Raw genomic sequence first — 22,582 nt, 5'->3', positions numbered from 1 at the left:
TAATCAATCAGTAAAATGATTTTTGTACATTTAAGTGATTTGAGTAAAATTTGCCATTGAGCTAATTTTCTGCTGCAGAAGAATGTAAAAAAATTTGACCGAAACATCAAGAGTATGTTGTGCAAACATGTAGTAGGTGCACAAACATCCCAATCTACATGTGAAGTATGCAAACATCCTGGTATATGTGCACAATCTGAGAGCCAAAATTATGCCTGCATGGTATGCATGCAGTTATGAAGACTGAGTTAAGGTTGTACCTAACTGAAGACACTGGGAAGTTTATATTGTCAGTAATTGGAAGTTTATTCTGCAAAATTTAGACATATTTTTAAAAATATCCCAAACAAGTTACAATTAGAAGTAAAAAACACAGCATTAAGCATTGGTTGATCAAATAATAAACAGAAGGCACATAAAAGCAATTTTCATAAGCTAGCAATAACATACCTTTCCCAAAAGGCAAATAGCATACATCATCCACTTGTCACCAAGTATTGCACAATGCCAAAAAATAAATAAATACACACATTCCGATTATAGAAAAAGTCAACTGAACATGAAAGATCCTTCATACTTTATGTTATATGGATTGATTAGAGCTGATTACAGTCACTTCCCCCATTTTGTGCAACTGGCAAATGCCACAGTCTGATCTTTTCTCACTGCAACCTTAGGCATTGATTTTATGTTCTCTTCAAAATTGTAGCAAACTATATTTTGCTTCAAACTTTCATAAGCTTGGCAGAGCTCATAGGGGGATGAGCCTGCATCCACTGAAGTCCCTGGCTAAATCTTCCACTGACATCAGTAGAATCAGGATTGGGCCCGTTGAGCGGTTTTTGACAAGCATTTCTGTCCAAACAGCTTTATGTTTACTTTTTCGAAAGAGGGGATTGGAGAAGGATACAGCTTGGGCTGAAGCAACTCAAGATCCCCCATATCACTCAGTCATTGCAGCCCAGTCCAGATTTGGACTGCCTCTTGGGAACGAGCGGAGAGTTCAGTCGCCACAGTTTGTTGGCAGACAGACTTAGAACTGAATAACAGGGCAAGGTAGTCTCATCTGCTCTGGTGGGTTTTGTATGCACACTGGACTGAGAGCAAATGCATTTCGCTGACCAGCCATCACATAGTCACTGCTGACCCAGTCTCACTTGAATCAGTGTTCTGGAGGTGAAAGACCATTAGTGATCTCCCTGGACTTCCATCTTAAAACAGGCACCTTTTTTTAATGCTTCAGTTACAAACTTAATTACAAAGCATTCCTTCTTCCTCTTTTTTCCTATTATTTCAGCACAATTTGTTGCATACGCAGAGACAATATGCATTATATGCTCATCCAACCCAAGAGCCTAAAGATGAAAGGAGACTGTTAAAGCACTGAGCCCTAAATAGTTTTTAATGACCAGCTGCAGACTAGTCAGGGTGAACTGAGGGTCAAATCTCTGGCATCCAATAAGGTGTGCTCAGGTTTTAAGACACCCCAGCTTGCCCAGGGTTTGAAAGCCATGCCCAATTCCCATGTTTGCATGAATCAGGCATACGAAGCCATGATATCTTCTGCTCTGCTTTTCTTGGTAGACTAAAAACAGTTCCTTGTTCTAGATTACCAGGCATATGGACCTGCAGCTGATCCACTTTGTCCTCCCAAGGACAGAGTTACAGGGAGAATATCACCAGGGGCTGCATTTGGCTCTAGCTACATAGCGGCACACCTGCACTAGACTGTGACATGTTTCCTCAGAGTGTAAGTGGGGCCTGAACAGACCATGTTTGTAATGAACCTTGATGTCACTGTCCCAGCTGTGGTCTCTCTCAGAGCAGCACAGTTGCACAATAGACTTTGGAAAGTACAGAAGAACACAACGGACACTTGTTTAAATGGACAGTTTGGCATGAGGAAAGTTCTGAGCAGCAAAAGAGGGAGGCTGGCTGGGCAGAGATGTGAGGGTTGTTTTTAGATGCCAGTTAAGCAGCTGAAACATCAGAGGCGCAGCTCACTGCTGAGCCCAACCGTAAGGTCTTAATCACTCCAGTGAAATTCCACCACGGAGATGCCATCAGAACATGTCCCTCTGACCAAACTCACATTAGAGGAAACGTGTGTGACAGTCTGTTCTAGTGGTACGAGTCAGAATTAGCCAGGATTGAATGGACAGACTGCAGGCAGTCTCTCCCCCTCACCCCCAGCCTGCATGCCTGCTTTAACACAGGGGTTCTCAAACGTCATTGCACCCTGACCCCCTTCTGACAACAAAAATGGCTATATGAGCCCAGGGGGGAACCGAAGCCTGACCCTGCCCAAGCCATCCAAGGGCTTCAGCAGCAGGCAGGGGGCCTATAACCTGAGCCCCACCACCCAGGGCTGAAGCCCTCAGGCTTCGGGGCCAGGTGGTGGGGCTAGGGCTTCAGCTTCAGCCCCAGACCCCAGCAAGTCTAAGCCAACCCTGGCGACCCCATTAAAACAGGGTTGCAACCCATTTTGGGGTCCCGACCCACATTTTGAGAACGACTGCAAGTTTAACATACACTGGCTACAGGTTTATCTGGAAAGGAAATGTTCTGAAATTGGGAGAGGGGCATCTTCATGCTTTGCTCTTTTCCTTCTGCCCCACATTCCTCAGTTCTTATACCCTTGGAGATAGGAAAGCAGTTAATTCCTGCAATGCTGCAGCACAGAACTGACCTTAGGGGCAGAGCACGAGAGAGCTACAGAGGAAAGGAGCTACTGATTGCACAGGGCTAAACCGAAGGGAAGAACCCACCAAGATGTGTGTAAAGTAAAACAGAAGTGAGCACTGAACAGGATTTGGTCCCTGAATTAACTCTCCTCTTCAGTTTTATTTCCTTTAACTCATTCCTTCCATTTGCAGTTTCATTTTCTCCTCGATTAGGTAAAGAAACTTTTTTCAGTTCAATGGAAAAATGTTGGGGACTGCGCCTGCTAGGGAAAGGGACACAAACCCAACTCCTGCTCTCTGCATCTCAACCCTTCCCCCTGACTAAAGCAAGTCACCAGCAAGCTACGGCAAGCGAGCATTCAGAGCCTGTAGTGTTCCGAGTAACACCTGGTTAGTGGAAGAGAACACTCATGTACTTTTAAAGGAGCACCCATGGCACTTGCTTGCAGTGTCATTGTAGCCTTGTGGGTCACAGGCTATGAGAGGAGGAGAGTGAGGTAATATTGTTTATTGGAGCAGCTTCTGTTGGTGGAAGGGATGAGCTTCAGAGCTCCGTAGAGCTGCACTGAAAAGAGAGTTTGCACTTGATTGTGAACTGAAGATGCATTTCACAAGTGCCACCCTGAACTGTTTGAATGACCCACATCTCTACAAAGCAACAGTAGGGGGCACCCAGTGGATTCCTTGTTCAACAACTCCCTCCATTGGCCATTTTCTGTATTGCAGGGGATGAGGAGCTGCAACTCTGGTTGCTCTGTCGCCTGCTTACCTGAGCTCTCTCTGGGCCTAGAGGGCTGGATTCAGCTAGAAAGGGATGGCTCCTCTCCCCCACACAGCTACCACAGGGAGGGAAGGGAAAAGAGAAGCTGAGAACCAACAAGTTATTGCTATCCAATTCTCTACCCTGGGCAGGAGCAGAGTAGCCTCTAACTTGTGCCAGCCATCAAAGGTCCCCTGTGAGCCATGTCAGCCAGGGATTGCTGGAGCTCCCTGTGTTCTCCTCACCCTAGGCCTGAAAGCCAGCTACCCCAACTCTCTATGATGAGGACTCAGCAGTGGTTTTTGCTCCTTGTGCCATCTGAGTGGCACAAGGGGAAGCAGAACTAAGAAGCCCTTTGACCTTTTTGAAAACATGCAGCCCTCAGGTGGATTTGGTTGGACACGGCTGCTGCAGGTGCAGCTTTGCTAAACAGGATTGTTAGGGCAAGCAAAACCCAACCACTGAATGGGATGTCTGTGCCCAGTGAAGTAAGCAACAATTAAATCCATATTTGAGCCACAAAATACATACACCTTATCAACACACGTTATTACAGAGCATAAACAGCCTTAACATGGATATGATACTCAAACGCATACAGGGAAGGGGGAAGGTCAAAGGACTGTTAAAAATTTCTTCCCCTAATGCAAGAGGTCAGCTATTTGGATTTAAAGTAACAAGGCCCCTAGAAGGCATGTATATGGAGCTGTTTCATGTGACAGAGCAATTCCCTCACCAGCTGTTAGGGAGCCTTGCATCCAATGCAGTGTATATAGCACCTAACCAGTGTCTTTCCCCATCCAAAGACAATGGGGTGGGCGGAGAAAAGGGCTGTATAAAAATGACTTTTGCTTGAATAAGGAAGTCTTCACATAGCCCTTTTTGCAGAACTATCATTTCCTATAACTATTAAAGGAAGATCCGTTACAGGAGATTTGGTGGGAATGAGCCAGTGTTCAAATGTTACACCACCAAACTACTGAGATCCACTATTCCGATGCAGCTCATGATGAGCATTCTTTGAAAACAGTCTCTGAATGGAGCTTTTAAATTTTTTAATTTTTTTTTTAACATTTTCCAGTGACTCTCTTTAGTTGTTTTTATAACTCTCGGGGCATAGGGTTCCAATGAGGAAGCATGTTCTTGGTGAGAGGTGTAACCCCATATGAAGTGTAAAACTGTCAGAAGACTCGTCCAAATTCTCTTTGCCACCTTGGATAGTTTTTCCTTAAAATCTAGAAGTCCCAAGACACTCCAAGAAAAAAAAAATGTCACAAAAGGCTGGGAGATTTCTCAGTGAAATGTTACTACAAAATGCACCAGAGCTAGGGGGCAGGGAGGGGGAAATCATCTGGCTTCCATCTATAAATAGTAAAAAAGATCCTTTAAAATTTCTGTATATATATATATATATATATTTTCTATATATATCTGTACACATAACACACTAGAATATCTCATATTCCAATGATCTCAGGATTCAGCGACCTCGTGGAGGCACAGGTGGAGGAAAAAAGTTTTCATTGCTTACAGGCCTGCAACAAGACACAGAAGCATATTAGAAACCCAAGAACAGGGGTTTGGAACAACATTCTATTTAGTGTAAGAATGAAATGTACTTGATATTTAAGTTTGCATAAGAAGGGCAGAGTCTTATGCATTCAAGTTTACATAAGAATGTGAGCAGGAACGAGCAATCAGTAATTCATCAACGGAGATGGGAACAGAACCCAAGAGTCCTGTGTAATGCTGGACAAATCACTTTAACCTCTCTGCCTTGGTTCCTTCATCTATAAATGGCTACAACAGTATAGTAGCTGCCTGCCTCACAGGGCTGTTGGAAGATTTAATGTCTGTAGAATTCTGTGTTATACTAACACTCTGAACTTGCAGAATCTTTCTTCTGAGGCTCTCAGAATGAGAGCAAGGGGAGGGATATAGCTGGTAGCTGCAAGCTTCAAAAGCTGATTCACACCTACTTTAGGGGATTTAGTTATACAGTTGCAAGAGCCAAGGAAACATGGAATTCACTGCTTCTGGACATGGCTGGCAACTGTATCTGGACTTATTGTAACAGCTGGAGAAGTTTATTAACATCTGTAGTTATACAAGCCAGGATTCTAAAGCCTGGATTACACAGAGTGGCACTGGTTTAATTAAAGGGATTTTTTTTTAACTGAGTTTGCAGCAATGTTAAAACACACCTTTAGTTAAGCTAGTGCAGCTTTAGGGCTGAGAAAAGTCCTAAAGGTAAATAAATCTACTTCCAAGTGTAAAAACAGATTGCCCAGTGGGAGGGAGTCCCCCCCACACATATACAGCATTGCCTGTGAGTGTATTGTGAGGGGTTCTTCTCCAAAGGATCATGTATTGAACCTCTGCCAAAGGCATGATACTGGATCAGATGGATCAATCTAATTCAGCATGGCAAACATCATGTTCCAGTAACACAATACCTTTTAGCATGTAAGCCGTACGAACAGGATTGCCAGTCAGGTTACTAACCAGGAAATTAATTCCACTAAGTACTATGTGAGTGTAAAATGGATTCCAGAATTTACACAAGATTTGTTTATTTTGTTAACAGCCTTGTCATTCTGGTGAAAATGATGCATTACATCTGCAGCCTTCTAGCTGTTTGCATTGTGCTACAAACACCAACCTCTCAGACACTTGTGTTCAAGCTCAAGTTACATGTTTTACCTGCTTGCACCTCGTGGAGGTATTCTCGGAGGCCTTTCAGGTAGCGTGAGGGGAAACCTCTCCACTTGCTGCGGTATTGGACTGCGGCTTCTGGTAGCTTCTAGGATTTCATTATCCTACAAAAAGGAAAGACAGAAGGGGGAGTGAAGTTTTGCCAAAACATCTATAATACACTAGTATCTCAGATCCTCGTAAGGCTCTCACTCAAATAAGTATATTTCCTTCAGTGTCATTATGAGAGCATAACCTCTTGGCTAGATAAATCCGTGTATGACGATCGATCCACTTACAGTATGACCAAGAATACAGTTAGATGAACTATGAATAATATCCTGCCCAGGAGGTGTGCCTTGTGGAACAGATCATTAGGAAAGGCTCCTGCCTCAGAGAGATTGCAAATAGACTACAGACATGAGGGCGAGACAGAAGGGGAGGAATTGGGCTACAGAGTTACATAAATAAAGCTATGAGGAGGCTCTTTAGCAACCACATTTTAAAGTCACTTGTTTCTCGTAAGTTTCACAGCAGAAGTGGGTTTTGTTTGATTTAAAGCATTTGGCTTTTTTGCCATTTATGCATTTTCAAGGGAAATATTTAAGAAGCCATTTAAAAACTAATGCAAAAACCAGGCCTAGGTTTGTCAACAGCCAGCATAGGATAAAGATTAAGGCTTACCTCGCTGTCACCTTCCATCCCACTACTGACACTCAATGTACTTCGAGTACTCGATCGGTTACTGGCACTACCTAGTTAGAAGACAAGAGATGAGCACGTCATTAAATCTTGTCAATTTTTAAAGATATTAGCAATACAGAAGTCATTCTAAACTCCTATTTACCTCTTAATGCCTATTATTTAACACTCATTTTAATAAACTCACTTACGTTTTAATGCTTCCTTCACTCGCAATCATTTACATTTCACTCAGCTTGGGCAGCAAAACCGGGCTTATTTACTTCACTTTGTTTTTAGCAAGTTTCTCATGCAAAGCCCTGCACGTGCACTGGGGTTTCCAACACCCTATTTCATTGAAAGTTTGTGACTCTGACACTGGCTTATTTTTACGTTGGATACACACCTTATTTTCATGTGTATTTAAATTGATACTCCCATGGCAGTTCCATTAGTTACACGGACACAGCAGTATCTAGAGGTCTGTGCAGTATTGGCATAATATGCTACAAGATTAGAAAGCTCAAGAATCTTTTTTAAACCAAATGGGGTGTTTAGAGGTTCCCAAAGCCCCCATATTTAAACATAATGGCACTGGAGCCAGGGCTAGTCCGTTTGCCACAGGAGGAACTCCCAGCTTTTGGGGAGCTGCCCAGGCCCAGCTGGTATGAATGGATGGCACCTTCAGAGATCCCCATCCTTCCTCTCAACACAGTTCTGGGACAGCCAGCCCACTCTTTGAGGAACCACGACCACAGCCAGATTGTGCTGGGGTAAGCGGTAGCTATTGGAGGAATCCCTATAAAATTGGTACCCTGCCTAACTCCCATCTCGTATAATGATCGATACACGAGTCATTGGCTAGCCCACCACAGTTGGCCTCCACCCCAGAGATGTGCCAAACATACCCAGCCAAGGCGACAGTGGCAACCTGCTGGGGCCCAGTTCTGCCTTCACAGGCAGCAAATAACCCCTGCTGATTTCTATCAGAGTTACTCAGCCTGCGATGAAAATCAGGAGCTACATGCATCATTTGCATGAAATGGAGCAGATTACAAGCAAACTTCAATAACATATTCAAGCGTGTCTGAATCACTGAGGAGCTCAAGTCCCATTGGCTATCACTTCTGAAAGCGTGAGCCCTTATCTATAATAGCAGAGGGAATGGCCCATAGAGACTACTGGTGTTCAGTTCCCTGCATGCAATGTTCCTAGGCTCTTCAAATCAAGTTGGTGCACTGCATACTGGGAAATTAGGGATTGTAGCCAGGGGCCAATTTCCTTTCTATTTAAAGCAGTTGCTACTGAAGTCACCGGGAGGTGTGTTTTTGACTTCAATGGGAGCAGGATCAGCCTGACACATTCCGGGCTAATGCTGCCGTGTTTGCCTTGGAGAGTTCTGAGGGCTAACTTTGCTCCTGCTGATTCCAAAGGCAGGCAGAGGAGATGATTTCAGGCCAACTTTCCTGTATGGGATGCCTGAGATGCATGGCTTGCTTACTTGCAGTGCTAGAGGTGCTTTCTGTTTTCCACTCTCCTCGTTTTATCTCCTTTCTTGGTGGGAAAACATTTTTCCTGGGGCCAAATTCATAAATGCCACATTCCAGTTTCCCAGGAGCATTGTGAGACGGTCGTATAGGCACTGTGATTTCCAAGTCTAGAAGGGAAAATAGCCATGAACAAGTCAGTGGCAGCCTATGTCAGGTACTACAGGCTACTTATACATCCAAACAGAGGATTAAACATGAATTACTCAAGCATTGATTCCCACAGGGGCTTTGCTTCCATTGCTCAATTTCCATCAACATTCAGATGGACTGGGCAGATCGACCACACTGCTACTGCTTGCAAGGGGACGGCCACAGGACTGAGTCATATTAATCTGGTTTAGTGCAAAGAGAGGACACTTATCCAAAGGAGCATCGCCATGGATGATTAGCACACACAACCACCTCTGGGCTGGAGCAACATTTAGCGTTACTATTCTCTATGCACAAAAGAAATGCACGCATTAGAATGACTCAGTTAACACTTGGCTCCTCCAGCTCTCTCGCCCAGCTGTAGCAGTAGGTAGAGCAGCTGAAGAGTTGATGTTAAGGTTGTCATGCCCTATTCCGGACTGCCACTAATTTGCTGGGTGCCCCTGGGCAAGTCAGCAAATTGCTCTGCTCATGGACAAGATGTCATTGCTGCAGGCAGGAAGAGCTGAGGAGATGAAGGAGTCAGCACTTGTAAAGCTCTTAGCCCACGAGAAGCACAAGAGGAATGGTGAGGGGTGGGTAGGCTAGAGGCTATAGGCCATGGACTTGCGTCTACCAATTCAGCTCCACTCCTGTTTGTCAGACAACCTGTCAGAATCAACTTTTTACCATAGTTGGCCTTCTTGGTCTCCAAAATGGAACAGACAGAAGATCCAGGAGTCCAGATCCAGTAAGATCACACAGGGCAGCCCAGGCGCTGACCCAAACCTTTCCCTCACTCAAGCCAAGGGGCAACCATGCTGCCCAGCAGCTATGTGGTCCAACCTCAGAACAAGGAAGCCGGCAGGCAGAGAGGTTGCTGAGCACTAGGACAGCCTCAGTCGAAGGAGGAGGTGGTCAATGCACTGCACTAGCCTGGAGGTCAGGGGGTTTAGGCACCATCTAACTGAAGCTCCAAGAGCGCAAAGCCTTCCCCAGCCCCACTGAGCTGGAGTGGGTCTCTGCAGCCATCCGAGTCAGCTGCAGACATCTTGGAAGGGGCAACAGAGGGCTACCAGCTCTGGAACAGAATCTTCAGCCCAGGGACATTTTGCTGCCCCATCCCTGCTCTTCCTCACACTTCCCTGGCAGCTCCAGGTGTGTGACTGTAGCAGCCTCTTGTAGGGGCAGCATTTCTCCAGAAGGTCTATGGGGCAGGCAGTGTCAGCAGCCAGGAAGAGCTCTTTCAGGGACCCTGCAGATCCTTCCACTCCAGCCTGACTGTCCAGAACCTTGGGCAGACCAGCACAGAGTTCCTCATCCACAGGAGTAAGGGGCCTACATGAAGGGGAAGGAATTGGCTCTGAACGCTCAATCTTTAGAAGGCTGGTAGCTTCCAGGGCAGCTGGCTCTACCAGTCCTTAGTATGATCTCTCCTGCCCCCATGATATCTTGCATCAGGGAACAGTTACAGGACCAGGCGCTTCACCCTTCAGCACAGTCTTTGATTCCTGGATCTCCAGGTGTTTCCATTCATGGCCTAAGGTTCACCCCTGGAGATGGGTAGCATCCTCATTTACAGACAGGGAAACTGAGGCACAGGCAGTTAAGTAGCTTGCCCATGTTTTAATGCTGATATATCATACAGGTGTGTATTTTATGTGTATATATTACACACAGATGGGTATATTAATATATTACACAGAGTTCATAAAATACATGCAGACAACTTCCAGCCTACAAAGGCCACGCAGATGAGTGTGGGGTTGGCAGACACTCTGCAAGTGACCCCATTAGTAGCTTCATAACTGGAGAGAGAGTTTGAGTAAATTTGTTACCTGAACGTTTTCCTGTTTTTTGCTTCTCAATTTGCCTGCGGGTGATGCTGTCTCGTAGCCGTTTCAGATTTTCCTAGAACGTCACAATAAATTCTTTTCAGTGCTTGGGATAAATGAACACATGCAGTTTTATGATAGCACCAAGAATGTACTCAGGCTAAATCTGTCTCCAAGCTGCATCACCAGCAACAAAATCTGTCTGGAGTTCAATCTGTGCGACCAGGTTTTAATCTATTCTCGAGAGAAGTCCACATGGTGTGCGCATGGCTCTTCAGGAACCAAGCGATTTGGAGATGCTCATGGCATATGGTCTGAATCAGGCTCAGAGACCCACCAATATCTTGTGGAAAAGATCTGGAGAACATTCTGTCTGGAGAGGATTCTGCTGATCTTATATACCCTGGTTTCCTATGTTTCTATTCCCCCTATTATGGACACCAGCACAGAAAGAGGATTTGTGCTGCTGCTCACTGCCCACCAGACATCACCACCAGCCATTTCAATGGGGCAAGCAGGAGACAGTGAGTGCAGGAGGGGAATGGGCCGCCACACATCCCAATTTCTGAGGCTCAGTTCTGGTGAAATTCAAAACCTCCCTGCTGAAACAAGGGGGGAACTGCAGTCCAGAAACACAGGTGAGGCTAATGAGACATCCCCACAGCATGACAGTGCCTGGTGACGCTGCTGTCTTATAGGGATGCGAGTGTTGCACTGTGGAGAGAGGACAGTCTCAGATCACACAGCCTTAAAAAGGAGGCAACCCTATACAAGTGGAGACACAGCAGTTGCACCCACTAGGCAACTGAGTCGAGTTTAAAATCAGAACAGCAACTATGCTCCACCCCAGGGAGAGAGGATAACAGGGTGGAAGGAGGAACACTTGACCCTTAGGAGCTGTTCTTGTCTCTAAACATCTGCTGGAACGATGGCAGCTGGCACAGAACCTGCCCCCAGCAGGCCTTTAATCTAGGGAGAAGTGAGGGGTTCTCATGAGTCCCTCTGGATAAAGAAGACTGCCTCTGGGCGAGAATGAGGTGGAGAAAGTGGCTTGCTTTTGTCCTGCCAGCACCCACAGGAGTCTCAATCGCCATCAGCCCCCCAGAGCGCTCTCACGGACGCCAGGGCCGGCTACGTTGCAGCATGAATGAGAGGCTATGCTAGGAGCTGGTGCCACATTTAAGGTGGGAATATGAAAAATTAAGATGTGGATGCTCATTTCCAGACCCCCACTACAAACTGCTGAGTGACAGTGACCCTATGACTCCCTCCTGGACTAGTCACAAGTTAGGTGCTTTTTCCAAAAGTAGGTTCTCCTGAACACCCGGAGAGTCATCATTAGGAAGTCTCTGGAGACCGTAGGTGGGGGAAGCCTTCTCTTATTCTGGCTTGCAAAGTGCCAGGGGAGGATCATCCCCCCGTTTCAGCACAGCACAAGTGCTTGCAGCTGATACACTGTTCCTGATCCGAGGTAGACAGGAACTGACAGCCTACAGGGATTAGGCACAAAGTCATAACCTTCTGACAGGTGTGGGGTAGCTTGTCTGATCTTAGTTGGGTGGGGCTCAGTCCAGTTCCTGGTAAGCAGGGATCCACATTACAAAAGTCACCCCCGCTGTCACTGGTCCCTCATTAGGCCATTTCAGAAGGGAGGCCAGTGATTGAGCAGGACTGGCGACCCCCACAGGGACAGCCAATCCAGCTCAGGGATGACACCTGCTGGTGGGGCAATTTCAGAGACACCAGCAATGCTGGCTGCATTGCACCTATTCTGTAAACAGAGAATGGAATTCACCAGCCCCGAACTAGCTAAGAAGGTGTTTTTAACCGTGGTAGATGCCTGTACCTGTTGGAACCGGAATGATTCCGATCTCTTCTTCTGGTTCAGTTGCCACTCCTTAAAATGGAGCACGGCTTCATCAACATTGAGTATCCCCATCTTGACTTGTTCCTGTAGCGTAATTAACTGCCGCTGACCTGGGGTTTTCATCCCAGCGAATGGGTCATATATGCTTGATTGTGACTGGTCCCTGACAAGCCTGACTGCAGGCTCTGAAAAGAGAAAGTTAAACACCTACTGAGCTTGGGGTTGTTTTTTTATACTCAAGGACACAGAGCTTAGCTGCCCCACACCATTATGTTACTGCAGGGGTATAGCAGAGATTCTTAACAGACAAATCAGGGAATGCCAGTGTCTGGTTCCAACAACCTAGATCTCCTGTCTCAAGTGCTTTCTGTGACATGCAGCTATTTAGTGGTATTCCCATAAAATCTAGAGGCCCTGGCCAAAATCAGGAGCCCTTGTTTGCAAACACATAGTAGAGACTGTCCTTGTCCTTAACAGCTTGGAGTTTAAATAGATGGCACACAGGATATGAGGGGAAACTGAGGCATAAAGCAGAGCAGTGACTTGCCCAAGGTCTCCCAGCAAGTCAGTGGCAGAGTCAGATCTCCTGATACCCAGTCCAGTGACTAGGTAACTAGAATAAGCTGCTTCTCAACCACTAAGAGCACAGACCTGCCACTGCTAGCCTGAAGATCTCGAACACCATGGTTTACTGGATCCACCACTGAACTGAGACTCAGGCCTGAGTTTTAGTCGCAGCTCTGCCACTGGCCTACCAAGGTGACCTGGACAAGACACTTCCTCTCTGCCTCAGTTTCCCCATATATAAAATGGGAATAAGTATACTGACCTTCTTTGTAAAGCATTCTAAGAACACTCGATGAAAAGCCACCACCACAGAGCCACGTATGACTATTAAGGCCCTGATTCTGAAATCCAGGAAATTGTGGGTGGCTCAGGACCTATTAGAGTCAGACCCCTGAGGTTTGGGTAAAACACTAGCAGCATCATGTAATGAACACTGTAAATCTAATGGAACAAACCCTGAATACAGGGTTTGGCTGCTAGGAAAACACCAGCTCTATAAATGGAGCATTCTTCCCTGACTTGGGGCAGGCCAACTTCACTTTTCACTGAAAAAGCTGGATAATTTTCTGTTTATACTTCTCTGTTTTCACTGATTATAACAGCGATAGTGACCCCTGAGTCTGACGTTTCCTGACAGCTAGTGAGTGGAAACTGATAAAGCTGGTTGTTAACTACCGGGAAACCACACCCTGTCTTAAGGTACTCCCCTGAATGTCTTAGAGCACTTTAGTCTAAAAGCAACAAAATGAACTACTGACGTATGGCCCAACAAACAATTATACCGGTACTGGCATGCCTCATTGGCAACAAATACAACCCCACTTCTATTACCAGCATAGAGGGGTGAATAAACCACCTCCAGTGACAAGCCATAAACAAAGCAAATAGCTAGTCTTGCAGTCACAAAGCTAGGATCCTCCCTGGCACTCTGTCCTAGAGAGCCAAAGGACCGATGGGTGAGGAGTCATGCGAGCACTACAGGAGCTGGTCAGCTGACTGGCACATACACACACTTCATTCACATTAAATTAGCTTGCCAGCTTTCCTCTTGCATTATTGGAGAGTTGTCTGAAACAGACACCTGACTTACCTTTCTTAACCTTCCCTGCAGAGACATACAGATTCCCAGGTCTCTCGTGAGCTTTCCCTGCAAATACTATAAAACAGGTATTCCTTAGACACCTCACCACATCGCAGACAGGACAGAAATGGTAAGGTTATACACAGGAAATCCAGCAAACTCACTGAAGTCAAGGGAGAAAATAAGACAAGGGACAGCATGGCAGAAACACCCTTCCCGTGGATAGAATTCAACCATGCAATCCATCCCTAACACAGGACTGAATACACTTTTCCAGAGATGTTTTCGTGTCAGTCCTGCTGCTGGATGCCCCTTTAGATGAAGCTCCAGAATTTGGCTATAATTTGTTTTTTAAAGAATTGCAATGTGTGTATTTATACAACACTTTATGATGGAGCGTTCCAAAGCTGCCTAGAAGATAATTGCACAACTCACTTTAATTTCAATGGAGATTGTGCATCTAAGCCCCCTAGGTAGCTTTGAAAATTTCATCCATAATGGATGGTTTTGTCTACATAAGAATGGCCGTACTGGGTTGGACCAATGCTTCTTACATAGATAAAACCATTTACATTTCGTCTTACCTTTTCAGAGCAACTGAAATTAAATTATTTTCATGGTAGGGAGTATTATCTAGTAGTTAGAGAAAGGGACTGGAGTCAGGACTACCAGGCTCTATTTCCAGCTCTATGGATTCAGTGACACCTTTACTTAGTTTCTGTGCCTGAATTTGCCCATCAGCACAACAGCCATGCCATTATCTACTTTGTAACTTTAGGCACTTCCCAACAAAACTGGGTCTGTCCAGAGCAGACCATAGTTGATCCTGGCTTTGAAAGCCTGCAGTCCAACTGCTTACACTCAAGCCAAGACCTCAGGATGCAAACACCAGTGTTTTGGGAGAGGGAAGAAGGGTGAAATCCAGATCTGGATCCCAGCAGGAGGCCCATCTCTTATGGAATGAACCAAGAAGCTAAAGGTGAATAATCTAAACTCTGGGGATTTTGGAAGCCAGATGAGGATTCTGATCAAGGTCTGGGAGGTAGGCCCATCACTGTCCCACTTCTACAACAGGTACTCCATGCAGTGTCTGCTCTGCTCTGTACTGCTGGGCACAGAAATACAGATAGTTCTGGTACAGGACTCACCTTTGGAAATGTACAGCTCCTTGTCTTGATGAAGGGAGCTGGAGTCAGGCCTTGGAACAGGAACTGGAGGTCTGTTGACCATTTCCTGAGGGAAGTCATCCTGCTCCACAGTGTAGTAAAGTTCACCCTCACCGCACTGCTGGTAGGGATCATCCTCTGAATCTGGCACATCTTTGCTACTGCCTAGAAAGCAACTAAAGTCAGTGAGACACCAAGCCACCCAAAGCTGTATTGCCATCTGCACTGTAGCTCTCATCAATCACACAGCACACTGTGCCTGATGACATTGGCCATAACTGAATGGAAATAGACGCTCTATTTTTAAAGTGGTTCTTAAGTGCCTAGGATAGTTCTTTATCTGGTCACCAATGTTTAGTGGTGGGTTAAGCGCCTGAAGCAGGTACCACCTTGTTTGGTGCGGGTATTTTCAATAGTGCCTGTTCTTCCTGGATCATGAAGGACTGTGGTGAAAAGCTGTTAACAGTGTTTGTAGGTTATATTAGTCATCTGCCATCTACTGGATCTACTGGATCCCAGCTGCTAGTGAACCTATCACAGCACTGGGTTTCCAAGGCCAGCATCTTGGCGGGGTTAGTATATTTACCAGTTGCTGAAACTGACCAAAAGTTGTGTTATTGGAGGAGCATTATTCCTTTCTCTGCTGCAGCCACTGGCTGCTGCCAGGCAGAATACTGGCCAAGAGAACTATGGGTCTCTTCTGATAGGAAGTAATTCCCGTGTTCCTGTCTGCATAGTCACTAATTGAAATGCTGATGTCTTGGTGTGGGAGCTGCACCAAATAATAATAATTGGAGATATACCAGTCTCTGAGAACTGGAAAGGACCTTGACAGATCATTGAGTCCAGCCCCCTGCCTTCACTAGCTGGACCTATTTTTGCCCCAGATCCCTAAGTGGCCCCCTCAAAGATTGAACTCACAACCCTGGGACTAGCAGGCCAATGCTCAAGCTACTGAGCTATCCCTCCCCCCTAACCACTTGGATCCTCTCAGTGGAAGAAACCCACTCTGGTACTCACATGTAGCCCACCCTAAGCAGCTCGCTATCTTTAACCTATTTATCCTCAGCACCCCAGTGAGGTAGGGGAGTGCCATTGTCCCCAGGGGGAACTGAGGCTCAGAGAGGTTTAAATGACTCACACAAGGTCACAACATGGAACTGAACCTGGGTTTCCTGAGGCCCAGGCCCAGGCCCTAGTCACTGGGTCACCCCTCCCCCTGCAGTGAGGCAGGTGACCCAGGGCTACTCTGCATGGCTGGCAAGGGCAGGGGGAATGCGCAGAGCAGCTGGGGGATTAGTGTTAGCAGGGGCAGTTCAGTCTTGTTCTGCTTCTGAGCTGAGGATGTGGGGAAGCAGAAGAGGAGCCACCAGGAATCTAAAGAGGCAGAGAGGCAGTAAGGGCTGAGGACTCAGAGCATGTCGGGGTGGGTGGCGGCACAGAGCTGAGGGCTGACTTGAGTCGGAGAATGCAGAGGGGCAGGGATCAGAGCCAGAAGCTAGGTAGGCAGCAGCAGAGGGGCATTTGCATTTAGCCAGGGCATCCCAGAAGGCAGCAAATCAGGTTTTCCACTTGGATTTTGTTCCCTCTAGCCAAGCAGTAAGAATCACATTTTCACACTGGCATGAAATCCACAGGCCCACTGTGGTCTGGCCAACCCACGTTCATTTAATCCTCCTGACTTCACCTAATGGTCATTCCTCCGCTAGGCCCACGCGCCCTCACAAAGGCTCAGAGCAGCACAGGCAGGTACCAGCCTGCGACAGGCTTTCCTAAAGCAACACTCATGCCTAGTCTATGCTTATAAGGTTTTCCGGTATAGCTCTCCTGACAAAACCCACCTAGTGCAGACCCAGCTTATACCAGCAAAAAGTTGTGTTTACTAGTATAGCTTAGCACACCTTGTTTTGCTTGCCAAACAATATAAATTCTACCAACAAAAATGCCGGTATAAGCCCTGGCCTCAGACACCTGTTGCTCTCCAGAAAGCAACAGCACCTGGTTCACCCAAGCAACTCTCCCAATACTTCCTAGCTGATCAGCAGCACAGTCTCCTGAAAATGATCCCTTGCCATCAACCGGAGACTAGTAGCAGAGAGTGATTAAGATACTTAGTGGCTGGAAATCAGAGAGGGCCTCATAGCTGCATGGCTTTTAATTATCTGGCCTGCACAAGCAAAGAGTAAGAGGAATCCAAACTCACACAGTTTTATTTCTCCTTTCTAGGCCGCTATTTTCCACAGCAGTCTTTTTGCCTACGCATCCCCAGCTTCCTGTGGTATGGAGAAATGCCCCAGCTTTCCATAATTAAGGTTTAAGATAGCCTCCCCGTACAGGCTGGAATTTGAACAAACACCCTACTAACTTCATCAAGCTATCCATCCCAAGTTATGTGAAATGTTTTACCCATGGGCAGATCTTGGATGTTCAGCATTTGGTACAAGCAGGATAAGCCATATTAGAAGCAGTGTTGCCAAAACATGGTTTTAGCATGAGTGTCAAAGCATGTGGTGCTGGGCAATCAAGAACCTCTGCTTTCATTTAAATAAAAAGCCAGCTGCTAGTCCTCAAAGTTCTGGAGAAAAGCATGAAAACCTGACCTGAGCATACAGTAAAGGCCCACAAAGCAGAAAGCAAAGAAAAATCCCTCAGTCTCATGATCTTTGATCACTTACGGCTGCCCACGCCGGAGACAATGGGGTTCAAGAGAAGAACTGTTCTCGGTTCTGAAAGTTAATATTTGCCTCCTCCTCTCCCCAAAGAAACTTGTTCTATGGATGCCAACTTTGTCATTAGGTTGTCTGGCCCAGGAGGTGCATACAGTCAAATCTACTGACTTCGGTGACAAGAAATGTTTGATTGTTACCTCTTAACCCAACAGAAACACTTTTAGCAGAGAGAGCTGGATTAGATTCCTTCTTGTGCAGCCACAGGATTGGTCACTAAATTCTATGAGTTGCACCTACAGACAGTGCGCTTGCACAGCATCACTAAAGGCTAGTTTGATTTGCAGAAATTTGGGCTTGTCGACACAAACATCTAGTTCTCGGCAAGCTGCGTGTGAATCTACTCCACGCTAGCCTACCGTGGACTAACTGTCTGCGTGGACACTGCTGACGCATTTGTTAAAGGACTTTGATCTAGTCTTTTTTGAAACGGGACTAGATTAAATGTGCATTAACAGTTTGTTAATGTGTCCATATGGACAGCTGGTCTGTGGCAGGTTAGTGCAGAGTACATTCACACCTCTGCTTGCCACTAACTAATTGTCAGCGTAGATAGCTCCTTAGTTGCTGGTGATGTGAGAGAGGGATATAATCCAGACTGGCTCTCAGGGGCCAGGCAGAGTTCGCAGGGAGGCTAGTTAAGAAAACCTGAGCATGTTTGATACGAAACCTAGAGCCCCATTATGCAATTTCCCCAGAGTAGAACCCCTTCTGGAGCATTGCACGTGCAGAAACCAACTGGGCCAAAGCCTTCAAGACAGGTACCTCAATTAAGCACCTAGCAGAGGTCCGGTCTGAGAGATCCTGGGCACCATCCTTTCCCACTGAAGTCAATGCAGAGGCCACAGCCCTATCTACACAACCAGGTAGTTGAAGATAATAATTAGCCACCTCTTAGTCAGAACTCAAACTCCTCCCCCAGGCAGATCTGCACTCGGGCACCTTCGGGGGGCTGACGTCTTCTTAACATGGAGACAGAAGGCCACAGAAAGGTAAGTGTATACAGGAGAACCTCCCTGTCTGAATATTCATGTCACCTAATAAGGTGGGAGCGGATAGAACCAGAACTGGATCTTACTCTGAGTTAAAACACAAATCGAGCTGGTTGTGTGACTGCAGATATGTGAACCACCTTCCCTGCCGTACTGAACACTTTGCAGCAGATGGGGAAAATACCCAGTGCAGCGGACCTGTTCACCTTGAGCACTGGGGATTTGCTTCTATTCTTACAGAGCAGGACAAAATCTCAAACAGAATTTATTTTAATTAACCTTAAACCACCCACTCTCCACCACTTCCACTCTCCGCCCCCACCCCTGCAGCTCTCACCTTCTAAAAATTTGCGGATCATAGAGTCTTTTATATTCAGAGAAAGCTGGTCTCTAGCGACTGGGTCTTTGGGTTTTGACTGAAGCATCTCGACATCTGGAAGAACAATTGGGAAGAGTAATCCATTAACTATGTCTTCAACCACACCGTGTTTTCCATTAGCTGTTCACAAATCCAATATGATTAGCAGACCTGAGATCTCTGAAACATCCAGGCCCACTGACCAGTCACTCAACTTTAGGATGGACAATTTGGACAATTCCAAGCACAAGTATTTGCCTCAAGAGATGATTGTGGGGCTAAGTCCCAGTAAGACTGGTGAGAGTTCCATGCCTACTTTGAAAGGAGAATGTACTGCATTGTATCCAGTCTAAAACCATGTCTACACTACAGGGACTCTAGCACCATAGCTACATGGTGTAGACCCAGCCTGATGGAAGGGGTTTTTCCATCACTGTAGGAACACCACCTCCCCGAGCGACTGTAGCTAGCACAACGGAAGTTAGGTCAGCATAGCTATTGTGCTCCAGGTGTGGATTTTTCACACCTCTAAGCACCGTAGCTATGACAACCTCCTTTTTAAGTACAGACGAAACCTAATACCCAGCACCAGAACAGTAGAGCAGTAACACTACAATTACATCTAAATTTTAACCCTGTCTTTATTTGCCCATAACTTCCCAACACTTTCACCTTTCAGACTGAAATTTCCAGGTGTTGTCCCTGTCTGGAGGAGACTAGTGTATAGAAAAGTTCAGCTGTTTAACATGAAGTCAGATATGCTATTCCCATCAAACAAGTTTTTTGTGATGCTCTGCAGCTGAAATGGCTGGAGAGGAAATTAAGTTTGTAAGCTGTTTAGGATAGATAGAGACGGTCTTTACTACAAATCTATACAGCAGTTAGTACAATGGACCCCCAATGTGGTTGGAGCCTCTAACTGCTAGCAAACCTACAGGGGATGGGGGCAGTGCCGGAGAGTAAGGAACTAGAGGGTCCCTGAGCTGGAACCTGGAGTAAAGGGTGGATCCGGGTTCTCCTGCCAGCCACTGAGGAAGTGGCACTCTGCGCAGTGAATGGGAAGACTGCCCAGGATTGCTGAAGGAAGGGGAAAACATGCAGTGTGACCTGGCTGGAAAGCCAAGTCACAAAGAGGCAGCAGCAACTCATGGAGCAAAAGTAGGGCTTCTGACCCAGAGAGAGAGGTGGAGACATGGTGTGCAACCATGGGAAGGGTGTTGACCTTGCACGCTATACTCCTGAGTGATCAGGAGGAGGCATCATCCTAGCAGAGAGTGGAGCACCCTGCCACAGACCCCTGTTTAAGGAAGCATGTGAGCACATTCTTCTGGGCTTTGCTGATCAGGGATGAACTTTAAGAATGTTAAGCAAGTGCTTTAACTATTACAGGCCCCATCTGTGGAAATGCATGTTTTGGTCAAGGTTGGTTTTAGTGTGGCCAAGTTATAAGCCACTGAAAGTCGCTATGCTCAGTACGGTTTGCACAGGGTTTCTGCTAATTTCCTCAAGTGCGCAGCTAAGGAAGGCCATTGCTGTACAGGCAGAGGCAAACAACAGAGCTGAGTAGTGGAGAGTTCAGTGAAGGTGCCAGCAGGGCGTTGAGGATTAGCTACTGTTTGGAAGACACTTTGGGCTGCTCAGCTGGAGTTAGCTATCCACGTCCAATGTTTCAGCATTAGAGGGGCACGTCTTTGTACAGAAACTTGTCATTTTTATCCAAGTAATCAATAATTAACAGACTGGTATTTACAACTTATACAATCAGGCACGAATCAAGCCACTGATGTATGGATTTCGGAGTGGAGCAGACAGTGTTGGGAGTGCAAAATTCCTTTCCTTCTCTGCATAGAAAACAAAGAGACAGTCTCATGTTCCCCTTTTTTTTCAGTGCTCTGCAGAATCATTAGACCAGAACAGTAACAGGAAGTTGGGGAATTTTCTATTACGTAGCCAAATCTTTTCACCACGTAGTGTCAACTACTGGAGATAACTACTGCATAATAAGGCTACTGCTTTTCTGGGTAAAATCGATCTATCTAACCAACAAGTTGTCAATCTATTTCAGGCAGAGAAAATCTTATACGAAGGGATCACTGTTACACTTGATTAGTGAGTGACCCATGGAAGAGACCAGATCTGCTTTACGGAACATTAGCCAGGATTAGTTAACAACTCACTAATCCCACCAACTGCCTGTAGGGGATGTGTGCCATTTATGGGGTTTTCTTTTTTATCGTTTCCCAGGAGAAGGCCAAGCTGGTTTTGCCAAAGAAGAGTGAAAACTATAACAGGGATCCCAAACTTTGCCCAGCTGGGAGCCACACTGGAAACTTGCCAGGAGTCAAAGGACAATACCCAATTGGTATGAAATACAGCCGCTTATATATTAGACACTGCTGAACTGCAGACTCCAAATGGACAAAAATAAGAGGCCGAAACACCAGAGGTAGGTTATCCTCATGCACTGTCCCAAATACCTGACTCTGTAGGAGGATGAGCTAGAAGTATAAATAAAATATCAAGTGTGTGACATTACTCAGTGAAGTAGGCGAAGAGGTTAGTGGAAGATCACAGGGAACTGCAGACACTGACTCGGCGGGAAAGAGATTAGCCTCCTGGATGTAGGCAGGATTTTAGGCTTGCCTGACAGGCAATTACCACATCACTGTCTCCTGGCACACAGATCTGCCTTGTATACAGATGACACCTATTAATGTCCTACCCATGTCCCCAGATCGAGCTGAAGTCTTGGACATCCCCCAGATTGATTATCTATTCCCCCTACCTCATCAGAAACGAGACTCTGGGGCAGGGATTAGGGGGGAAAGAGTCACCCACAAAGTCTGGGCCTCACAGCCAGGTGCCCAGCAATAGTTTGCAAGTGACCCCAGGTTTGCTTGAGCTAATCCGGGGACCTAGGATGAAAGATCTTGTGGTGTGAAGGCAGCAGGCAGAGGAGAAGCCATGCTGGAATCTCAGATGTCATGCTACCTAGGATTTAAGATAAAAGACAGCCCTCCAATTTCCCTTCCTATTCTGTCTAGAGACTTCATGTGGGTTAACAGCTTCTCATTCAGCCAGTAGAGCCTTGGACCTTCTGGAAGTTCAGTCACTGTCCCTTGGTCTTAGAGACACCAACAATACACACGGGCTGCCTCAGTGTGTGGCTGCACCTTCCTTTAATGTTAGCATGTAAAGAAACCCCTGCCCCCTTCTCCATTGAGTCTTCAAAGACAGTTGTGGTTAGCTATTATGGAGCACACACAAAGCCAGCTGTGTTCAGAGGTCAGTTCTCTATTACTTAACACAAAGACTTCAGTGTTTTGCCATAATCCCACCCCAGATTTTTAAAGCGGTTACATTTTGTGCATGATTCCCTTTGTTCACCTGAGGAAGACAAGAAGGCTGCAGTTCTGTGCACTACCTACAATCCATAGACACAGGTTAGAAAATCCTTGTCTATGCGGGGGGAGGGGAATGGGAATAACACAG

General features: G+C 46.2%; 1 protein-coding gene across 3 annotated transcripts in view; it reads right to left on the bottom strand.

Annotated features, from left to right (window-relative positions):
* Positions 1-281: 281 nt before the first annotated feature.
* PIK3AP1 (phosphoinositide-3-kinase adaptor protein 1) overlaps positions 282-22,582 on the bottom strand; it is a 78,962-nt gene continuing 56,661 nt past the window's right edge. For all 3 annotated transcript variants that reach the window (XM_050960105.1, XM_050960107.1, XM_050960108.1), the window contains 9 exons: positions 19,070-19,165; positions 14,997-15,179; positions 13,858-13,923; positions 12,180-12,385; positions 10,337-10,409; positions 8,321-8,476; positions 6,823-6,893; positions 6,148-6,263; positions 282-4,979 (listed from right to left, as the gene is read on the bottom strand). In XM_050960105.1, coding sequence (XP_050816062.1) covers positions 4,925-4,979; positions 6,148-6,263; positions 6,823-6,893; positions 8,321-8,476; positions 10,337-10,409; positions 12,180-12,385; positions 13,858-13,923; positions 14,997-15,179; positions 19,070-19,165 — 1,022 coding nt within the window. In that variant the 3' untranslated portion in view covers positions 282-4,924. The remainder of the gene's footprint in view (positions 4,980-6,147; positions 6,264-6,822; positions 6,894-8,320; positions 8,477-10,336; positions 10,410-12,179; positions 12,386-13,857; positions 13,924-14,996; positions 15,180-19,069; positions 19,166-22,582) is intronic.

Source organism: Gopherus flavomarginatus, chromosome 6 (genome assembly GCF_025201925.1).
Source record: "Gopherus flavomarginatus isolate rGopFla2 chromosome 6, rGopFla2.mat.asm, whole genome shotgun sequence".
In the NCBI taxonomy this organism is placed as follows: Eukaryota; Metazoa; Chordata; order Testudines; family Testudinidae; genus Gopherus; species Gopherus flavomarginatus.
This window is presented reverse-complemented; position numbering and strand designations above follow the sequence as displayed.